At 46.7% G+C, this 22,073-nt stretch overlaps 1 protein-coding gene across 1 annotated transcript in view; it reads left to right on the plus strand.

Annotated features, from left to right (window-relative positions):
- AGBL4 (AGBL carboxypeptidase 4) overlaps positions 1–18,114 on the plus strand; it is a 1,191,358-nt gene extending 1,173,244 nt beyond the window's left edge. Inside the window, 2 exon segments of the mRNA XM_045546549.1 lie at positions 17,206–17,302; positions 17,865–18,114. Of these exon segments, the coding sequence (XP_045402505.1) occupies positions 17,206–17,302; positions 17,865–18,114 (347 nt within the window).
- Positions 18,115–22,073: the final 3,959 nt, after the last annotated feature.

A 22,073-nucleotide genomic window follows, 5' to 3' on the forward strand; every position in this document is an offset into this window, starting at 1 on the left:
TGGTTAGCGGTGAGATCTTTGTGACTCCAAAGTCCTTGATTTTTTTCCTTTACACCATGCTGGTGAGACAGCATGCTCATCCTCTCCTTATGCCTTGGTTAATTGTGAGTGGGGTGTGCGTGTGTGTGTACACGCATGTGCCTGCTCACGTTTTCCTGCATGCAGGTACCAACTGTGGGCTGAAGGAGATTTTGATTACTTCTGTCCAATTAATGCTCTGTTCATTCGTGCTGTCTCCTTGTGATTAGAATTAATTGCTACTGATTACACTGTGTGGAAGGAAAAGGACGGCCATCAACAGTTCCGCTTGGGGATAGAAACATTGAAATGCAAAACAAAACCGGTTCCCAAGGACTTGAATTAAAAAAATTCTCTCTGTTGTAGAAAGATTAGGCATTCTGTGACCAAAATCAATATTCTATGACCCTTTCCAGGCAGAAGGACAACCTATCCCTATTCTGGTCAGCAGGAAGATAAGAGGAATTGAGGCAATATATTCATTTGGAAAATTGGTTGTGTGTAGAAACTGCTCGTGTGGTTTTACAAATCTCTTCCTCATCCGTATCATTGAGAGATTCGATGTGACAAACTCCAAGGTCTTGTATTAGCTAAAATTTGGTTGCAAGTGACAGAAAACCCAATTCAGACTGACTTAAGTAAAAAGGGGAAGTAATTAGCTCATAAAACTTAAAAGTCCAAAGGAATACTAGTTGTAGGCGTAGCTGGACCTAGAGACTCAAGCGGTGTCATCAGGACTTGGTCTCAGCTATCTGTGTTCCCTGCCTCAGTGTTTCCTGAGCATAATCTTGGCTCTGTTCTTCAGCAAGCTCTCCCCTCCGAGAAGCAGAACGGCTGCCAGCAGCTCCTGGTGGATATCGCACCCTTTCACATGAGGGGTGATTTCCTGTTTCACAAGTCCTAGAACTGAGTCTCACCGGGCCATGTCATCCCTGATTCATCACTGAGATAAGAGGAATTTCAGTGCTCTGAGCAGCCGAGATAGGTTGACTCCGTCCTCACTCAGAGTCTGGGTGGAGCCGCCTCCTCCTGAGCCACAGGAACTGAGATTGGTGCTCAATGCAGGAAAATGGGGTGTGTGAGGAGGGACTAGATCAAGAGCAGGAAAATGAAATAAGGCAAAACAAAAAAGATATCCACTATTGTTACCCTCCTACCCTGATACTTTGATTCTCTAACCACTGGTGCACTGTCAAGTTGTCTAGAAAATACAAAGGTCCGTAAAGTTCAGGAAATACTTGAAGTCAGGAGGTGTGATTAATGGCAAAAAAAAAAAAAAAAAAAAAAAAAAGAGAGAGGATGAAGTATCTATTTTTGAACATCTACTTTATGTTAAGCTCCATACTGGGTGCTTTCACATTCATTATGTCATTAAATCTTTACAATAGTCTTGTTAGTAGCTATTGTTATTCCAATTTTACAGATAAGGAAATTGTGGATTAGTGAGTAAACCACTTGTCTAAGGTTTATTTATTTATTCATTTACTTATTCTTTTCACAAGCATTATTTGGTGGTATATTAGGCTGTGGGAAACAAGGATGGAGAAGAGGCTCTGCCCCCAAGCAACTCACGGTCTAGTGGAGAAGAGAGACAGGCACAGAGCGTGGAGATTATAGGTGCAATGGGTGCAGTCTGAGGTCTGGAGGCTCCCCAGCCATGATCCTCTTTCACGGGCCCAGGGCTCCCTGCTCTGCCTAACTGGGGAATTGTTCTGAGAGCCTGTGGTTGGGGAGGAGCTTGTGTCCCTGGAGGCCCAGTGTTACTCAAGTGGCTTCACTCTATAGCCATAATTAGCTAGTTATCGAATGAACCTGGACCCTCTACACCATGATTCACCTGCATGGGGCTAGAGGGGCATTGTTTCCTCCACAATCTTTTCATCTCTACAACCAAGTGAGAGTCATGTCTCTGGCCTTGGAAAATGCCTTTTACATGGTGGCATTCAGGGCTTCCTTCTCTTCTTCATCAGATAGTCCCTTTCCCAGGATCCCTAGTTCTGATGGACTTTTCCTCATTTCCTAGGAGTGACAGTGGAAAAGCAAGGCCACTTTACCTTCTGGAGTGTGTGACGTGCACCTTCACACCCACCCCTGCTCCTTACACAATTTTCTCACAATCACATTCTCCATTCACCACTAGGAAATGACCTCCATTTCTCCTCTCTGTGAAGTTGTGAGATAACCTTGACACAGGAAGAAGAAAGGCCCAAATTTCCCTCCAAATTCCTACCACTAGCAGTATTCATTGTTTCACAAAGCAAATGCTTAAGTGAAAATCTAATGTGCCAGTCATTCTGCTAGGCACAGGGGAAATTATGGTGAACAAAGCAGACATTGTTTTTGCAATCACAGAACTTGGTAGTCTAGTAGAAAAGATAGAGATTTATGAAAACCACACATCCAAATGTAAGGTATCATCGTGAGAGAACCATGAAGGAATGCCAGGAGGTCCTGGGAGGGCATATGACTTGGCCAGGAGGTCAGGAAGGCTTCTTGAGGAAGTGGCAGCTGAGCTGGGGTCTAAGAATTAGCGGGAGGTACCAAGAGGCAATGAGATGGGGGTTCTGGAAGAGCCTCTCAGGCAGAGGACTGCCACAGAGGGAGCATTAAGTGGCACATAACTGGTTTAAAAAATCCTGTTGCCCAAGGGATGAATGAGAGCATGGGATATAATATGACTTGTTGTCTTATTGTTGCTAAAATAGAGCAGGATTGAGTGAGACGTGGAATAGGCATGTTTTACATCCTGACATTGAGTAGATCCTGATTAGCATTATCAGAGACAGGGAGGCAGTCAGGCAGACAGACAGGCCAGCTGGCCCGTCAGAGGTGTGGGAGAGTGAGAATGGAAGAGAAAGGAGAAGTTCCAGAGAAAATACATTTTGTCCTCAAGATGGGATAAATATGTTAATCTCACACCCATCCTGTGAGTGGAATCATTTTCCACTTTGCTTGACATGAAATCAGGATGGCCCAACAAAGCATTAGATACAAGGAAATTCTGATAACTGGATGTTATAATGGAGTTTCACGATAGGAAACACACATCTGTGCAGCAAAATAAAATTAGATAACACTACTACTAAGAAGGGTGTCACAGAAAGTACTCTGGGGAACACAGAGCTCCCTGCCTTCTAGATGCCACAGTCAGATTCCTACTTAGGATCAGTGGTGACACCACCACCTGGTTCTCTAAGACAGGAACATGATATGCTCTCCTTGATGCTCTTCCTGGTCCAGCCACCTCTGCCAGCAATGCCCGTGCAACCTCCACGTATCATCTGTTTTACTCGACAAACGTTTCTAAGTCTATCCTCACTACTCCCCTGATAGCGCCCTAGCTCAGACTCTCATCATGCTCCCAGGACCAGAACTATGCTCCCTGTCTGTGGTGTTCCTCCCTCTAGATCATCCTCCACCAGGGCCACGGGAGTAACCACCTGAAGCCAAATTTGAGCATTCTCTCTCAACACCTTTTAAAGCCTTCCCATGACTCCCCATTATCTGCAAGACAAAGTTCCTACTCATAACATCACACAAGGCACTCATGATCCATGTTTGTGTTTTTCTCTTGCTTCCTTCTTCATCTTGTAGAAGACATTCCAGCCCTGACAAACATCTTTGAAGGGATGGCCATGCCTCAGCATGCTTGCACCAGCCTCTGCCTTTGTTCAGGAAGACTTTCCGTGACATCATCTCCTCTTTACCTGGCCAACTCCTACTTTTCCCCCAAGTTCCCCAGATTTAAATCTTATACTATATTTGGTAGTTTCTGCCTATCTTCCCTCCTGTAATATCAGCTCTGTGAGAGTGGAGACCTTGTAGTTTTCTGCAGTTGTGTCCCAGCAACTAGAAAAGTGCCTGGTAAATGTAGATTCTCAATTATTTGTTGACTTAATTGTTTCACAAAGAATCATCTAAAAAAAAAAAAAAAAGACAACCCCATTCCCCAAATCAGCTCAGGTGCTGCCTCCTGAGAAGCCTTCTTAGGTGCCCCCAATATTAGATCCCACTTTATGCACCCCTACTTCCCTTACTTCCCTGTGCTATAGTGTCATTTCCCTGACTTACAATTTTATTTATATGTCTTTTCCAAGGTCTGCTCAAGAACAGGAACTGATTTCTTACTTGCCAACCCATAGCAACTGGCACGGTGCCTTACACAGCAGATACTCAATAAATATTGAATAAATAAATGAATTCACTTTAAGAAAGTTAAAATAATAAAGAATATAGCATAATAATAATTTTTTAAAGCCACAGGCCTTGTAGTTGGACAGCCCTAAGTTTAAGTCCTAACTCTGCACAGGTGACAAAATGAACCTCAGTTTTCTAACCTGTAACATAGGGATAATAAATGCTACCCTGCTTGTCAGTAATAAATGAAACTACTACAATGCCTGGAAAGTAGTAACTGGTCATAAACATTAATTTCATTCCCTCAGTTTTTAGTTCAAGACAATAGTTAAAAAGAAAGTAGCATACACTCTAGCACAGGCAACAGAGCGAGACTCTGTCTAAAAAAAAAAAAAGTAGCACAAGGGCAGAAAAGAAAATCATAAAATGTTAGAACCAGGAGGACGCTTAAGATTGGAGTTGAAACTCAACATCATACCCAACATCATGAGATTATTGTTCTTTTGCTTGAAATGGGAAAAGGATGTCCCAAAATGAGGATTAACTGCAAGGAGGTAGCCAATAATGAGGTGTATAATGGAGTCTCCCTGCAGTGATGGTGAAACTGTGCAGTAAGCCCAATTCCTCCTCATCATCCAAATGGAGAAACTGAAGCCCAGGAGGGGGCCAGTGACATGCCCAAGGTCATACAGAAGTTGGTGAAAATTGATGCTCAAATATAGGCCTCTTGACTCACAGGATGTGGCTCATTTCATTCATCCGTGTAAGCACTTCAGATTCAGGCCTAATCAGGAGTGAAGACATAGGAACAGGGGCATGGGCTTCTTTTAAAGATTGGGGACCCCATGTCTAGTCCCCTCAGCAAACCCTTCAGTGGGCCTCGTAGGCGAGCCCGGGGTGTGATGCTTCCCTGCCAATGACTGACCCCCAGTGCTCAGCCACACACTAGCTGAGTTTCCCAGTCACCTGGCAGGGTTCATCTGTGCTGGGCTGTTCTTTGACCCCTGCATCAGTCTGGGGTCACCAGACTCTTTGAGGTTTTCTAGTTATGTTAACACAGATGCACTTGGGATAGAGTCTACAGATTGTTCATTCCATTCCACGTCTAGCTCGATTTCACTCCCCAGCGCTGCCAGATTTTCCACAATCCCAGAAGAGTCAGAATATAAGAAGGGAATGGGTCAGAAAATAAGAAGGAATATTACCTGGAAGGTGGTAACAAAATCAGTTATCTCCTTCCACAGATCTAGAGCAAAGACTCTTAACATTTGAAGGATATTCCTTCCTTCGAAAATTGTAGAAAATTATGAATACTATCCCCAGAAAATTCACATATTTGTCTGTAATAGCAGAGGGTTCAGGAACCCCCTAATGGCCATCCTGACCTACAGGCAAAGGTTTCAAAACATCAGCGAGTCAGTCCCTCCTCCAACTTGGCAGGCTGGAAAGCTGATGCCTGGAGGAGATTCGCCCATGCAAGGCTGTGCTGCCACCCAGAAGCCAAGCTGAGGCCTGGAGCCAGGCGCGTCAGAGATCCTTGCACTTATTACACCTCTCTTCCTTCTCCGCTCCCTGTTGCTTCAAGATGCTGCTGTGCAAACATTTACTTTGGTCTTTGGTCTTATTTTTACTGTGCAGCAGTTGAAGCTTCTAAAAATATATGTGAGACAAGCAGGAGCGTCGCTCGGAGACGCAGAGCCCCCTCTCAAGCCGAGCCGCATCAAAGCCCCAGCCGCTGCTGAGCTGGGGCCCAGCCGGGCAGGCACAGCCAATTTCAAGAGCCAATCTCCAGAGCCACAGTCAACTCTCAGTGGGGAAAGGGAGGCGCTGCTGGGAAATTGTTGGTGCCTGGAGTGAAAGAGGAAGGGAGTGAGGAAGACAGGAGGCAAGTGATAGTGTGGGAGCTGGAGAGAGAGATTGCTTTCCCTCTGGGGTGAGAAGTGGGTCTGAGTTAGACAGACGGGCTGTGAACAGCAGCAGTGCAGGGCAGGCAGGGAAGGGAGAGGCAGCGCAGAGACTGAGGTGTGTTGGAGAGGGAGGGAGGCCAAGGTGATGGGGAGGGGATTAGATAACCATCCTGTGAGGGTACATTCCTTTCCTCTGCCCCGTGCCCAGGCATCCACTCAGGGATTACTTTTTCCAGGCAGGGAAGCCAAGCCCCCTTCCAGCCAAGCTCCTGCCCGCCTCTCCCATTTCTCCTGCTGCTCCTCCCCCAGAGACTGTGCAACCTGTACACCAGTGGTTCTCTCCCAGGGGTGAATTCGCCCCCCAAGGAATATTTGGCAATGTTTGAAGACATTTCTGTTTGTCACAATGGTGTGGGTGCTGCTGACATCTAGTGGGAGAGGCCAGGGATGCTGCTAAACAGGCTGCAACGCACAGGGCAGCCCTGCAGCACAGAGTCCTTCAGCCCAGCGTGTCAATAGTGCCTGGGCAATAAGCAGCTAGAGGGCAGGACCATCCCCGTTTTGCTTGCTCTACATGGTACATGTGCTCTGTATGCCTATTTCATGGCCCAACGCACAGGAGGTGCTTAATAAGTGTCTGTTGAATGAATCAATGAGTAACAAATAATGAATGAACTACAACAACCTGTCTAATGTGGTCTGAACTACAAACATCCCCCAAGGTCATCCCATCTAGAATCAGGCACATTATGCCTGAGGTCAGATCTCCATCTGTCCCAGCCCGGCCATCCTCTAACCTGTCTTCTCTTCCAAAGACCCCATTAGAGTGGTGGATACCACCGTCGTGCCTGACGAGGTTGGCTCTCATCTGCTTGGGCAGAAAGAATATCCCCTACTCTAGAGAAACATTTCACTTAGGGTAGCGCATGGAGAGTGAGAATTAGAACTAGAGATCATCTAGTTCAACCTCCAGCAAATTTCATAGGCAAGACAACCGAGGCACACAACATGGAAGAGACCTACAAGGTCTTATACTGAACATCCAGAAAACACAGAATTTTAAAAATAATTTCTTCATCTCTCCCTCCCTCTGTCTCTTGTCCTTTTCTTTCTCCCTCCTTTGTCTTTTTTTTTTTCCTTTGTTTTCTTTTGGTCCTGCCTCTGTCCATAGGACTAATGTATGCTGAATGGCTGGAAAAACATTTGAACATAACACCCTCATCCTTGAAGAGCTCACACCTTGTTCGAAATGACAGTTTCATAAACAATAATGATAATAAAAAGAGCTACGACATGCCAGCATTGTGCTGAGTGCCTTGGATATATAATTTCTAAACAGCACAATAATCCTGTGAGGTGGGTAGCATTGATTTCAGAGATGGGGAAACTGAGGCTCAGAATAAGTAGCCTGCCCAAGTTCACACAGATGAACCTGTAGGAGCCAAGTTTCAAACCCGTGCTTTTCAGACTCTGAACCCCACATTCTAAATAGATGCACGACGGGACATTGTGCCAGGAGACAAGGCTTAGACTAGCTTACAGAAGGCTGTGAAGGCCAGATTTAAGAGTTTAGATCTTACCTTGTAGGTGACAGAGGATCAGGGTGGGCTGTAGGTCAGGAAGTGACGAGGTTAGTAATTGTGAGAACATCATTCTCAACAGTAATGGGGAGAAATTAAGGTCAGAAGACCAATTAGGAGGCTGACGCAATAGTTCAGGTAAGAGGTAAGGGTCTGAACTGAAGGAGAGGTAGTGGGAAAAGAGGCAGAGCAGGTTTACCATATGTTTAAGAGGTAAAATAGGCAACCCTGCCCTTGAGAGGCAGCAAATGCTAATCAAAAGCATTCTGGAATTAGTCATATACGGGTCCAAATCCTGATAAACGCATTTGCTGCTTGTGTGGGTCAGGTGGGGTGGAGGATTCTCACACAGAGCCAGAAGCACTTTCATCCTTAGTCTCAGCCGAGCAGATGAACTCTCAGGGAACATGGAGGAGGCTGAGTAATGACTCCCAAAGACATTCAGATCCTGATTCCTGGAACCTATAAATGTTACCTTGTATGGATCAAGGTCTTAGGTGTTGTTACTGTTAAGGATCTTGAGAAGGGAGATTGAGATCATCCTGGATTATGTAGGTGGTCCCTAAACACAACCACATGCATCGCCATAAGAGAGAGTCAGGTGGAGCCTTGACACACGCAGAAGAAGGAGGCAATGTGACCATGGGGGCAGAGATTGGAGTGATGTGGTCACAAGCCACAGAATGCCAGCGGCCACAACAAAGAAATCATTTCTCCGATTTCTCCCCTGGAGCCCACGGAGGGAGTGAGGCCCTGCTAACACCTTGATTTTGGCCCAGTGAAACTCACTTCTGAATTCTGGCCTCCAAAATTGTCAGAGAATAAATTTCTGTTGTTTTAAGCCACCACGTTTGTGGGAATTTGTCAGTGGCAATAGGAAACTGATATGGAGCGTTATAGTTGTCCCAAACTTTAATTCACCCTTTGATGCTTTAGACACCCCCCCCCCGCCACTTATATGTAAGCCGTCTCTCCAGCCTCCTCCCTGAAGTGAGCCTCAGAAAACGCCCTTTTGAATTGCATTTCACATATCAAAAAGGAGGTCTCCCTTCCTCCTTTTTCTCCATCTCTCGCTGTGTCTGTGTCTATTTCAGTCTTCCTGCATCTCATTTACTATCTCCCTCTTATGCTTGCGTTTCTCTGCATTTTCTTCTTTTGGCTCTTTCTGTTTCATCTTTTGCCTTTCTCTCCACCCCTCCTTCCCTCCTTCCCCTTGTGTCTACATCTGTCTCTCACACTCTGATTCTCTCCCTTTCTGTCATTTGCTCCCCATTTTTCCATCTTTCTCAGCCCTTCACTCCATTTCTCTTCAGTTTTCAAGTTCAAGTCTCTCTTAGCATCTCTGATTATCTTTCCCTCCTCATCTTCCTGCTTCATCCTGCCCAGTTTCTCTCTGCATCTTCCTGTCGTTTTGCATCTCTTTCTCTTTTGGTTTCTGCCTCTGCCTGTCTCTTTGTCTCTTCCTCCATCCTGCTGTCTCTCCCTGACTCTCTCTCTCTCCCTCTTCCTCCCTCTCTCTCTCTCACTCTCTCCCCCGGGCCTTTGTACCGAGGGGGTGCCTCGGGACTTGCGTGTGACTGGAAAGGACTCTGCAGTTACATCTGCAGCCTCCACACTGCACTTCAGAGAAGGATTCATCTGTTTAGTCATGCACCTGTCCGACACTGTGGGAGGATTGGTGAGGAGGCAGAGACAAAAGATATTTCATTGTCGCATTGTTCTTCTGGCTGTGCCTAGAGGCTCCTAGGCAGGTGCCTCTTAATATTCCGGCAGTGCCGTCAGCCTCACCAAAGAGAAATCACTTTTCCTTGGCCTACCCCTCTGCAGAATTAATCTTCCCCTTTAATGATGATCATCTGTTGCTGGCAAGGGTAGGACTGTGAGCAGACAAAGAATTCTAGGTGGGGGGGTTTCCAAACAGGGAGCAGATAGGAGTTAAACTTTCTTATTTGAAGGCAGGATGATGGCAAGAAAAGGCCTTCATGAGGACAGGGATTGTCTGCTTTTCTCTTTGCTGTACCCCAGCTCCTAGAACAGTGTCTGGCATGTAGGAGGCACTTAATAAATATGTCCATGAATCAATGAATGAATGGCCTTCAATCCTCGTTTTGCCAATACTTGATGTGCGTGATCAGACAAGTAACTTTCGATTTCTCATCTGCAAAATAGGGACAGTGGTCAGAGCCTCCCATGTGGGGAGAGAGGCAGTGGGGTGTAGTATCTGAGGAGTGGGGTAGACCTCAGCGCCCTTCAGTGCAGGGCTGGCAGGTGAGCTTGCTGGGGGTTCTGGAAGAGTTACGGAGGGAGCAGTGTGGAGAAGGCTTCGGAGATGCAAGGCCGTGAGAGGGAGCAGGGTGGGGAAGGGAGGCTGAGGACCAGGTGGGAGGATGTGTGTGAGACTGGTCCCCAGGAGCTGCTCTGGGAGGTAGAAAGGGCAGGTAGCCAGGAAACTGCCACATGTGGGAGAAAGAGGTGTTCCCTACCCCCACCTGGGAGGACTCAGCCCTGAGGCTGATTATATCCCTAGTTAGGAATTGGGCTGGATTCAGCAAGAGCCCAGTTGTGAAATGACTGGTCAGAGCTCATGGTTCAGATGGGGAGGATCGGCTCCTCCCTGGTGCTGGCCAGCTCTTTTGCCCCCTCCAAGCCCATGCACACCCCGCCTTTTCAATGAGGCCCCTCTGGCACCTCTACCTAATACTGCCATCTGCTCCCTGCTCCCTTTACTCTGCTCTTTGTCATTACCTCCTAGCACTTGTCACTCTGGCACACTGTGTCATTTACAAATGTGTTAGGTTTACAGTTTGTCTCCCATAGCTGGAATGTAAGCTCCGTAAAGACAGGGCTCTTTGTCGGTGTTTTTCACCGTGTATCCCAAGTGCCTAAAATAACTTGGCACATAGTAGGTTCTCAATAAATATTTGTTGAATGAAAGAATGAGGATGGAAATTTTCATAAGGTTGTTGTATTGGGACTTTTGTTTGACTATACCACATTAACTGCAATGGACTTGGGAGACTATTCATTTACCCACAGAGGAGTTAGGCCCAAAAAGGCCACATGGCAAGTTAGTGATTAAAACCATAAAGCCCCCAGGTCTGAGGCCCAGAGACAGGAGAACAGAAGATCCTTCAGTCATTGCCACTCTCCTAGAGCCCTTGGGACCCCCTGAGGTGGGTGTGCTCTGAGAGCAGGGAGCAAGAGGTGGCTATTTGAGCAGAATGGAACACACTGTCAGCAAGAGTTTGTGGCATGAATAATCCCAAAGAGCTGGTAATTCAGAAACCATTCCCATTGTCTGATTTTTTCCCATTTCAGATTCAAGACCTGGGTGCTTAATGTCTCACAGGCATCTCAAACCCAGCATGCCCCAAACTGAACTCCAAATCTCTCCCCTGCAGCTGTTCCTCCCGCAGTCTTCCACATCCCAGACCCAGGCACCCCATCCAGCCAGCTGCTAAAGCCTAACACGAAGGCGTCATCCTTCACTCCTTCCTCGCCTGCAGGCCCCACGTCAAATCTGGCAGCAGGTTCTGTCTCTCCCACCCGAATGCCTCTTCCCCTCTCTACTGCCTCTGTCCGGTCCAGCCCCTCATCTTACCCTGGGCTGTTGCTGTGGCCTCCCGCGTCTCTGCCTGCTTCCACTCTTGCCTTCTGATGTTTAGCGCAGCAGTGACCTTTTAAAAATATAAATCAGATCATGTCATTTTCCTGCTTCAAACTCGTCCATAGCCTCCCATGTGCTTAGAAAGTCCAGACTCCTGAAAGGCGGTCCAGAAGGACTTACGTGATCCAGCCCTTGCCTGTCACTCCCTGCCTGAGGACCCTTCACTCCCCATAGGTGCTGCTTCAACACTGTCTGCTCTCAGTTTCCATGTCCCTCCTCAGAGAGGCCTGCCCACGCCTCCATTACCTTCCATTATAGACCCTGTGCATTTTCTTCATAGCAGTACTACAATTGCAATTATGTATTTATTGGGAGTTTTTACTACTTTGCTATCAGTCTCGGCTTCTAGACTTAGCCATTGTCTTGCTTTGTTTTATTTTGTTTTATTTTTAACCATAGTATACCCTGAGCCTTCCAATGAGCCTGAACATTATGGGTGATCAATAAATATACTTTGAATGAATGAATGACAGATGCAACACATAGATGCTCACTGGTTTTTATTGCCTACAGAATCGAAGTTTAAATTCCTTAATTTGGCACTCAAAGCCTTCGTTCACCCGTCTCCTGCCTAATATTGCAGCCTCACCTTTCATTCTACACTTCAGCTCCATGGGCCCTCAGGCCCTTCTCTGTCTTACTTTGCATCATGTGTCCGGCCACACTGCTTCTCTGCTGATGCTTGTCTTTGTCTCCTTCCCCTTCAAGGTCTGTCTTTGTCCTTCAAATCTTTGTTATGTGCCCACCTTCATGAAACCTTTCACAATTCTTCCATCTGAAATTCCATCTCCTTGTATATAACCATAGAATTTTATGTTTGAATTTATGATCACACTCAAGAGAGGAGACAGCATATCCATGTCACTAGAAGACACTGAGGTTCATATGCTACCTCTGCTACTTTCAAGCCACAAGACTCTGGATTAATTATGTAAACTCTCTGATTTTCAGTGTCTTTGTCTGCGAAATATGTGTAGAATGGGGCTGTGACCTTGCAGGGCTGTGGTGAGGATTGGTGACAGTAACTACATTGTGTGCGTTACAGAATACACTCTAAAATAAATAGCAGTTGCTTTTGTGAAGGTGACAACACAGTAGCCTGCCTGGTAATGTAGTTAATGAGGGCATGTTGGTTTCCCCCTCTAGACTGTAAAGTCTATTTATCTAATTCTTCTTTATCAATCACTCTTTGTAGCAATACACAGATAGGAGGAGCCCAGCAAATGTTTGAATGAATGCATGAAGGAATGAGTGCATGAATGAACAAATGAATGAGAATACACAGTAAATGTTCAAACCATCATTACCTATTGAAAGGCCCTGTGAAATAGGAATCTGGGGCTACTGACAGCTACCCTTTATTTCAAAACCGCTCTGGACAGAAGTCACCAAGTCATTCCCAGTTCTGGCAGTCCCAGCTGAATCCTCCCACTTTACTGCTTTGAGGGTCCTGATCCCACCTTCCCTGTGTGGCTGGCCATTCCCTGCCATCTGTGAGAAACAGATCAATGACCTACATGAGAATCTGAGGATGATTCTTTGAGAAGATTTTCAATTTACAGATCATCCTGAGATTTCTGTTGACAATGAATAGTTGGGAGTTTACACCCCAGTTTTTTTTTCTCTCTTATTGAAAAAGATTCCAGCCAAAAAGAGTTATTTCCTCTCCTTGCCTGAATCTTAAATCTTTGTCCAAAGACAGCTTGTTTTAATTGAAAATGTTCAATCAATCTCTCTTCCCTCCTCCCCGCTGATGTCCTATTCCTTGACCCAAGTAGGGCCATTGTAGTAAATAATCTGGAGTGACGCCTCCAGGGTTTGAGGAGTATGTTATAGGGTTGGAAAGGGGAGGGAAAGAGGGTTGTCCCAGACAACTCTCACCTTTAAAACACTATCTTTTCAACAGAGCCTGCCCAAAACGATCAACACCTTACAGTGGGATGTTTTACTGGAATAACCCAACTCCTTTCCCTTGTAGAGCTCAAGGTAATTGATCAATAGGATTATCTTCTACAGTTGCTTCAAGTCTGGCTCTCAGTACGGGTTGGTAAGGAAGGGATCAGACTTCTCTCTTCCTCATTCATTCATTCAATCAGCCCCCATGTTATTCATCAGCTAGGTATCCCAACAACCCTGTGAGGCAAGCATTATTATTCACATTTTATAGATGAGGAAACAGAGGCTTATGCAAAGTCACACAGTGTTCTAGTTCCCAATTTCCGCATTAGAAAATCTCCCCAAAACTTAGTGGCTTAAAACAGCAATAGCTTTTTTCTTGTGTTCTATGCAAGTCAGAAATTTGGGAAGGTCTCAGCTGGGTGGTTCTAGCTTAGAGTCTGATGCAGCTGCAGTCCGACCGTGGCTGGAGCTGGAACAGCAGAGTGCCAGAGGAGCCGTAGGCTGGCCAGGAATCTCCCTTCTCTCTTTCCCTGTCTCAAGGTCTCAGGGCAGTCAGACTGCTTGCGTGGAGGCTCAGGACCTCAGCTCGAGTAGTCCAGCAAGCAGGTACAAGTTATATCACTTTTTATGACCTCACTCCAGAAGTCCCACAATGTCACTTCTCCCACTTCTGCCGTTCTTTTGGTTGCGAGTGAGTCATAAGCCCATGCAAAGGGGAGGGGACATAAACCACACCTCTCGGTGGAAGAAGGGTCAAGGTCATGTTATAGAATAACATTGAGATAGGAGATATTGTTGCAGACCTCTTTGGAAAATACAATCTGCCAGACACAGCATGAGGTAGAGCCAGGATTTGGATTAGGTACATCTGCCTCCAAAACTTCTGCTGCAACCTTTTAGCTCAGTCCACAGGGACGTCTGCTTTCCTCTGTGCCCTGTAGCTCTTACTGTCGGCACACACAGCCCTGGTTTGTTCTCCTGAAGCCGACTAGAGACCGGCTGGGTGAAAGCTGGCAGCCCGCCCCTGTGGACCCTGGCAGTGATTCCCCCTCCAGGGTCTGCTGGTCAGAGAGGCCATGCCCAATGCCAGCTTGTGAACTTTTTAAAGAAGAGGACAGAGAAGGTCAGTCATATCCAGAGGAAGAAAGCAGGTGGCAGCCCCAGAGCACGGCGAGCCTACAGTGCGTCTCACTGTCATAAACAACTTGTCTGGTGTTTTTCCTTCTCCCACCAGGCGCTGGCCTGGAATGACTCGGACTTTGACAGAAAAGGTGCCTTCAAGTTGGGAAACGGTCCAGGATAGTGGAAAGCTTGTGGTTCTGCAATCAGACCTGCCTGGATTTGAGTCCTGACCATACCATTACTAGTTAGGCAGCCTTGGACAAATTCCTTAACCTCCCAGAGCCAGAGGGAGATAAAATTGCCTTATCACTGAGTTATTTTGAAGATTAAAATGCATATGTAGGCAAAGCAATTAGGGCAATGCCAGGCACATGGTAGGTGTTTCATAAATGCTAGTTTTCATGCCCTGGGCCATGTCCAACCCCAACCTGGGGACTTCTTGAAGAAGGTGGTGAGAACTCTCTTGACTGTTCCCCGTCTCCATGGTCTTGGATGGAGCAGAAGCCCAGAAGACTTGGCCCAGCCCCAGACAGCACAGAAGGACAGCCCATGGCAACTGCCTGGCAATCCTGCAGATGGAAGCAGAGGCATCCTTCCTTCCCTTTCCACTTTGTCCTCTCCACTGTGACCTGCCAAGACCCCTCCCACCAAGCATTCCCCTCACACATTGTCCTAACACATTGCAGGCTTCCAAAAATGCTTGTTGGATGGATGAATGGACTGTTGCTCACTTTGTGTCCTCTCCCTGAAATCCCCTCTTCGGGGAGTTGTCCCACCAGCGTAGTCCAGCTGAGAACAGGCCTTCTCCAGAGAGCCCCTTGGACCAATCTCAGGTTCCTGATCCTCTACGTGTCACCTGCGTGCCCTCCAACATGCTCCTGAGTCAGGGATATGAGTTTGTCTCTTGGTAGGCTGAGGGTTCCCTACCATGTACTAGGCAAGAGACACACAGAAGGGAATATGAAATGGTGTGGGTCTGGGAGGCTCTCCTGGAGAGGTAGTTTAGGGAGGCAGTTGAACACAGGGAGCCAGGGTGCTTAGGTTCAGTTCCAGCTCCATCACTGATTGGGTGCCCAACCTTTTGGGAAATCACTTACCCTCTCTGAACAGTGGGAATAATATACCTACCTCATTGGGTTATTGTGAGGATTAAGTGAGTCAGTATACATACAGCACTTAAAAGATTGGCCAGCACATATTAAACATTATTTAAGTATTAACTATTATTATTTATTCATTCAACAAATGTATATTTCACACTTATTGCCAGGTGAGTATGTGGGTATTCAGGTGATGAATAAGACAGACATGGTCTCTGCCTCAAAGAGCTTGCAGACCAGAAGGGGCCAGTTCAAACAAGAGATGGTTACAATACAGTCTGATAGGTGGTCTTGTTGGTGAAGACCTGGAAGAAGAGGCTGTAGGAGAACCCAGGAGTGACCCCATCCCAGCAAGGGCAGCCAAGGAAAGACTAATCCAGTAAAGTGACAAGTGAACTGAGGTCTGAAAGCAGGGACAGTGCTCTGGGCAGGTGGCATGGTTTGGGCAAAGGCCCGGAGGCAGTTCAGTACTTGGGGGATGTGGAGGGCAAGGAGGATAGATAGCAAGTACAAAGCTGGGAGAATACTCAGGGACCTAGCTATGAATGGCCTTGCAAATCATGATCAGAAATCTGGACCTTAAAGCAACAGGGAGGCATTGAAGTGTTTTACTCAGCTGAGTGACACAGTCAGACCTGGCTACAATGAAGAAAATGGACGAGGCTGGGGCACTCCTGTGGCAGGGAGGCCCCTTAGGACAGGGTAACAGTAATCCAGGGGAAAGATGATGATGGCCTATTCTAGGAGGGTGGAAAGAAGTGGACAGATTCAAGAGACAGAAGGTCTCATGGAGAAGAGTTTGTGACAGCTTGGATGTTCAGAGCTGAGGGCTGAGGGAGAAGGAGGTTAAGGGTTAAAGTGATTAAATGCATAATCCCCATACTATGAAGTACATGATAAGCACTTTGAATGTGCTTATCAGTTCAGAAGCCATGGAAGTATGAGGCAAGGGCACGAATGGTAGCCCTGAGAGGAGAGGTGAGGAGTATGCTAGAAGGCTCTACTAAAGACATGCCACCTAATTGGAGAACTGATGGGTATAAATGAGCCAGGGGAAAGGCATTTAAGACAGGAAATAGCATATGTGAAGGCCCAGAGATGTGGGATATAATGCACAGAGCAGGTACTGTGTGTTGTCAAACAGATGATTGTTGTACTAATTCATACTAAGGTGTTAATGATCACCATGGAATTGGCCCTTTCTCCTTCCCTGGGAAGTTTGTACTTTAACGGGTCATGAATCTTTAGCCTAATGATTCATTATTGGTAGAACTTCAAAGTGGAATGGGGACACTATTTAGAGTCACAGAGAGTTTTACCACTGTACCTGAGGTTACCTGAGGGTCAGACAGGCCCTGCTATAAACAATAAAGGTCTCTTACCCTTGGGTTTTGCTTATCTGGCTCCATCCTGAGCCGCCTGAGGCCAGACCAGGGAAGCCCAGTGATTTCCAAAGGGCTGCAGTGTATCCTAAAAGCTGTAAGCACAGGTTTTGGGGTAAGACTACCTAGACCCATATCCTGGCTCCTCCTTTTCCCAGTTGTGTGATCTTAAGCAAATTACTTAACTTCTATGCACCTGTTTCCTTATCTGTAAAATGAGAATAATAGTAGTAATTACTAGTTAAGTTTTCATGAGGACCAAACAAGAGAGTACATACTCCCACTAGAACAGTGAGTGGTGTTCCTATTTTTACTACTACGTCATTTTTATTGGTAGTCCTCTTTTCGCTCTCAGTCCTTTCCAGAGTTTCTCCTTAACGCACACACATGCAGATATGAAGCTGGGGCGAAACGTGGCAAGGACGTTTCTGGATTATTATCGGCTGAACCCGCTGGTTGAGAAGGTGGCGATTCCCATGCCGAGGCTGCGGTAAGTGGCAGCGCAGAGCCGTCCGGGCTCGGGTCCTGCTTAACGAGCTTTGTGTTCAGGGGCAAGTTCCCTTAGCCTCTCACTGGCTCTCAGTTTCCCATCCGTGCCACGGGAAAGATAATCTTGGCCCTGCCACAGAGATTGTGAGGGGCAGAAGAGCGTATTTCCTGAACATAAGTATCAGCAAGGGGTGAGACATTGTGTGGGGGGCATATTTCTGGGTCTAACATGGGAATCCACAGGGATGAGGGTGTTGCTGGGAGCTGAGTTCGGTCATTGTCCTAGGTTAGTCTCGGTGTCTCCATGTGCTACTTCATCTGACAGCCCATGCTCTAGGGTCCTATGCCAACTTCTCCAATCCTTCAGTTCCTCATCTGTAGAGTGGGGACAATGGTACTCACTTATGGGATTATTATGAGACTTGTGTCAGAGCACCCAGAACAGTGCCAGGCATACAAGTATCCTGTCAGTATAGTCAGATATGAAGGTTTGGGGCTGGAGAGGACACACTCCTGAGAAGTTCTACCTCAGCTTCTCTGCTGGGGCCCTTTTGTGGGGCCAGTGAGGAGAGAAGGTCGGGAGGTGAGCATCTGTCCTGACTGAGGGCTGGGCCAGAGCTTGAAGTGCTGGGTGTTTTCATGCCCGCTGGCGGTGAGCCCAGTGAGCATTTGGGCAGTGACATCCAATGACATCTGGAATATGGCCCTGCCTTACCTCTTGGGCTCATTTCCTACTCTCCCAGTGGTCTACCCTCCTTGAGGGACATGACCATGCCCAAATCCCGGCTCCTGCCAGACTATTCTTTCTGCTGACCTTGCTCATGACCTTGTCCATGTACTTTGGTGCCTCAGGGCCTTTGCACTGATGCATTTTCCTCCCTACCCTGTTATTAACAAAAACAATATAAATCACTGTTATTTATTGTATAAAGTACTTTTTGTACAACATCTTATTTATTCCTCATAGACATTATATTCTCCACCTTACAAATGAGGAAAAGGAGGCTCAGAAAGATAAAGAGAAGGTCTGAATTGCCTGAGGTCAAAGAGTCTTTGGCAGAGCCAGGGTTTGCAGCTGAACTGAAGTTCAACTAACCTCCACCTCAAGTGGAAGTTCATCAGTGTGGATTCAAATTCTCTCAGGCTCATACAAGTTTTGGGATCTTAGGCAAGTTTCTTGGCCTCTTGAATCTTTTCTCTACCTACCTGTACGTGGAGGCAATAACAACGTCTAAATATATTTTGCAGATTAGCAAGCTTACCATGGTGCCCAGCAGCCAAGAGGTGCAAGATAAATGTTTTCATCTCCTGTCATTTCTGGGTTATGGCCCCAGATTTGCAACCAGCCCACCATGGCCTAGGGAAAGTCCCTTGACTTACCTGGTTGGGATGGATGATGTTTCAGGGCCCACATTCTGCAATGCCATGTGTGCACACCTCCAAGCCCCAGGTCCATGTAGAGTCTGCATAAAAATGTACTCTGACACCCTGTCTCGGATTGTTCATAAATCACCTGGGGTCTTTGGCCCCACATCCTGGGGTTTTAGAAACTCCTGCAGGAGAATCACATCTATTTCTTGTGCCCTTTAAGTGCCTGTCCTTCACTAGCATGCTCGCATATATACATTCATTCACTCACTCAGGAAGGCAACACTCTATGCCAGGCCCTTGGCAGGAAGAAGATGCCAGGATGAGTAGCTGATTAAAGCATGACCCCTGCCTCTGAGGAGCTCACCTCCAGAGGAAAATGCTTAGTTCATTCTTAGAAGTCATTCTTGATTGGTTAAAGTTCTTAAAAATTTAAAGCTTTATAAAACTCAAAAGCCTCATTTACAAGTTAATTTGGGGATTGTCTCTTTCAGGTCCTCTGTCAGCCTGAATAAAATCATCTTGATCCTTCACCACTTTTTTCTAACATGTTGCATTGTCACAGGCCAGTAAGATGATGTCGGAACTCAGGGAGACTTTAGCGTTCACCTAGTCTCTCTTCATGGTACAGATGAGGACACTGGGGCCCAAGGAGCAGAAGGACCTGGTCAGAGCTATGCAGTCAAAGCCAGGACCGGAGCCCAGGCCCTCGCCCCAGCCCAGTGTGCTCAGCATCAGCCAGTACAGCCTTGTGGGAGGTGGGGCAGGGAAGGGGCCCTGCAGCTGGGTCTAAAGGATGCAGGGGAGTTGTCAGGGCCCTGAGTTCCGCTGTTCATGACACATCTTTGACCTGAGCTTTGGAGCCCTCTTTAGAAAAGAGCTGGAGACCTCATTCCTTACAAGTCCACAGCCTTGTGGACTTTAGGTAAATGCACCCACCCTTAAATTTAAAATAAAATTAACTTCCTCCCTATCCCTACACCTCTGTCTCATAAAACCATGAACAACACTTAGCTCTAAATTGGTCAGTAATCTTTTAAAAACAAATTCCAAGGAGGATACAAGGCTCTGAGCTCTGATTTGGGATTTGAATACTTCCCCCCTTTTTTTGTATTATTTTCCAACCAAGCATCAAATAGCTTAAGTGAAAGAGCAGTTCTGGTTTTAAAGGAAAATTACATGTTTTGACTCAAAATTAATCTTCGTTTTCTCCCATCTCCGTGGATAATTACAATATGTCGGTTTCCACCCACATGCTGGCGGGAGGCTGTCAGCATCCTTGGGTGTTAGGCCACCTTCGGATAGGGTCCCGGGGAGGGGCAGCAATGTAGGCACAAGAGCTCAGGCTCAAAGACATGGCATTGATAACCAAAGCTGAGATCCCACATTTATCTGGACCACAGTGACACAGTCACAGAACTAAAGTCAAAAATGCCTGTCCAAGGAGATAAAGTTAGACAGGAAAAATGAACATGCCAGGTGCATTTCTGTGGATAGACAGAGCACGAGCGTGGAGGGTGGGCTGGCCTCTGGGTGAGGGGGCTCGGGCCCAGCAACAGGCTGGGAGGGCTGGCTCTGTGGTGAGGTCAGGATGTGTGTATGTGTGCACAGCGGGGCTTGACGGCTCCTCAACACACTAGAACGCACCACGTTCCAGGCCCTGTGCCAAGTGCTATAGGATTATACACAACCCCTGCCCATCAGGAGCCCAAATTTATGAAGGATAAAGGCAGGTGCACATGCAAAGGTAGCAATATTGGACAGTATATAGTAAGTACTCAACTACATGTCAGATTGTACCTTCCCTCAAAAACCTTCTACAGCTCCTCATTAGTTTCAGGGTAATGTTTCAACTTTTCTTCTTGCTATTTAAGACCTTGGCCTACATTTTTTCCCCCTACATTTTAAACTGCATTTACTGCTTCCTCCCACACTTCTATCCCTGTATCAACCTCTCCACCCACCTGATTCTTACCACTTCGTGTCCTGCGCTGCAGCCTGGACAGTTAGCTGTTTCCATGCTTCCCTGTCTTTGTGCATCCTTTCAGATCTTCCTGGAATGTTCTTCCTTTCTGCTTATAATGGTGAACTCCCACTTACCTTTCAAAACTCAGTCCACATATCATACCCTCTGTTTTCTTGTTGCTGTTCTCTGCCTAAGACAGCTGCTTCCTGTCTGCTGAGCTCCTGTGTTTTGTACATACCTCTAGCATGGTGTGTGTCCCATGTGCACTGTCACGGCATCTTTGCATGTCTGGCTTCCCCGCTAGACAGTCTGCTCCTTGAGAACTGTCTTAATCACTTCTTTATCTTTAGTGCATCTGCAGGGCCTAGCATACACTAAGTCCTAAATAAGCCCTAAATGTAACTGAACTACAATGGTAGAACTGAAGAAGCCCCCAGAAAGCATCCACTTCAACCCTTTCACACTATAAAAAGGAAAAGTGAGACCCAGCCAGAAATTAGCCTCCCACACAATCTGGCAAGTGTTTGGTAGCTGGCAGGCATATGCCAATAAGACTCCCTTCTAAGGGGAGGCAGTGGGGTTTGAACTTGTTTTTAAAGGACATGTTGAATTTGGATTGATGAAACAGAAAGAGAGAGGGTATGTTCCATGTTAGGGGATAGCGTGTGGGAAGGCTGAAGCAGGACCTAACAAGACACACTCCAAGGCAATGACAAGGGCAGAACTTTTAGAGCAAAAGAGATGGCAAAGATAAGAGTCAAAGGTCATTTCTAGTTGTCCAACACTCTTCAAAGACCCACTCCATACCAGACCAGCACTTGGCTTAGTAATTACAGAGAAAAAGAAAACACATCAAACTTACGAACTCTTGAAAGAAACAGATGGGCAAAGACCCACCTAGAAAATGGCAGGGTGAAGGGTGACATGGTGGACAAAGTGCTGCAGAAGCTGAGAGAAGGAAGGGGCTTGTTTTCTCAGAAGTCAGCTTCCCAGAGGAGGTGAGCCTGGAGAGCTAGGGAGGGGAGCAGCCTCTGAAGAGGCCCAGAAGTAAGCAGTATTTGCCTTCCAGGGCCTCCTCTCTCTCCCTGTGTGCCCCTATCTTTGATTAGAGGCTCTTTGCCTCTGATCCACCTCCCAAAGTCATTCTACGCATTCATAATCCTTCCTTGCCACTGCACACCTCGTCCCCATGCCACCATCCACTTGTGGCTGCTCCACCTGTGACCAAACCTGGGCTCGCCCCCCTAGGGCAAGTGCACCTTCCTTTGCCCCCATGAAAACATACACATCTTGTGCCCTATGCTCCCTTTGGGTGTTAAGAACCACACTCCTCAATGACAAATGAACGACACCTTGCCATTTACAAAGCTCTTCCTCAGCCTCCCTTTACTAGAGTCTACGAGGCAGGAAGAGCATGGGTCCTTCTCCTATTCTAGAA

This window comes from Lemur catta, chromosome 3 (genome assembly GCF_020740605.2).
Source record: "Lemur catta isolate mLemCat1 chromosome 3, mLemCat1.pri, whole genome shotgun sequence".
In the NCBI taxonomy this organism is placed as follows: Eukaryota; Metazoa; Chordata; class Mammalia; order Primates; family Lemuridae; genus Lemur; species Lemur catta.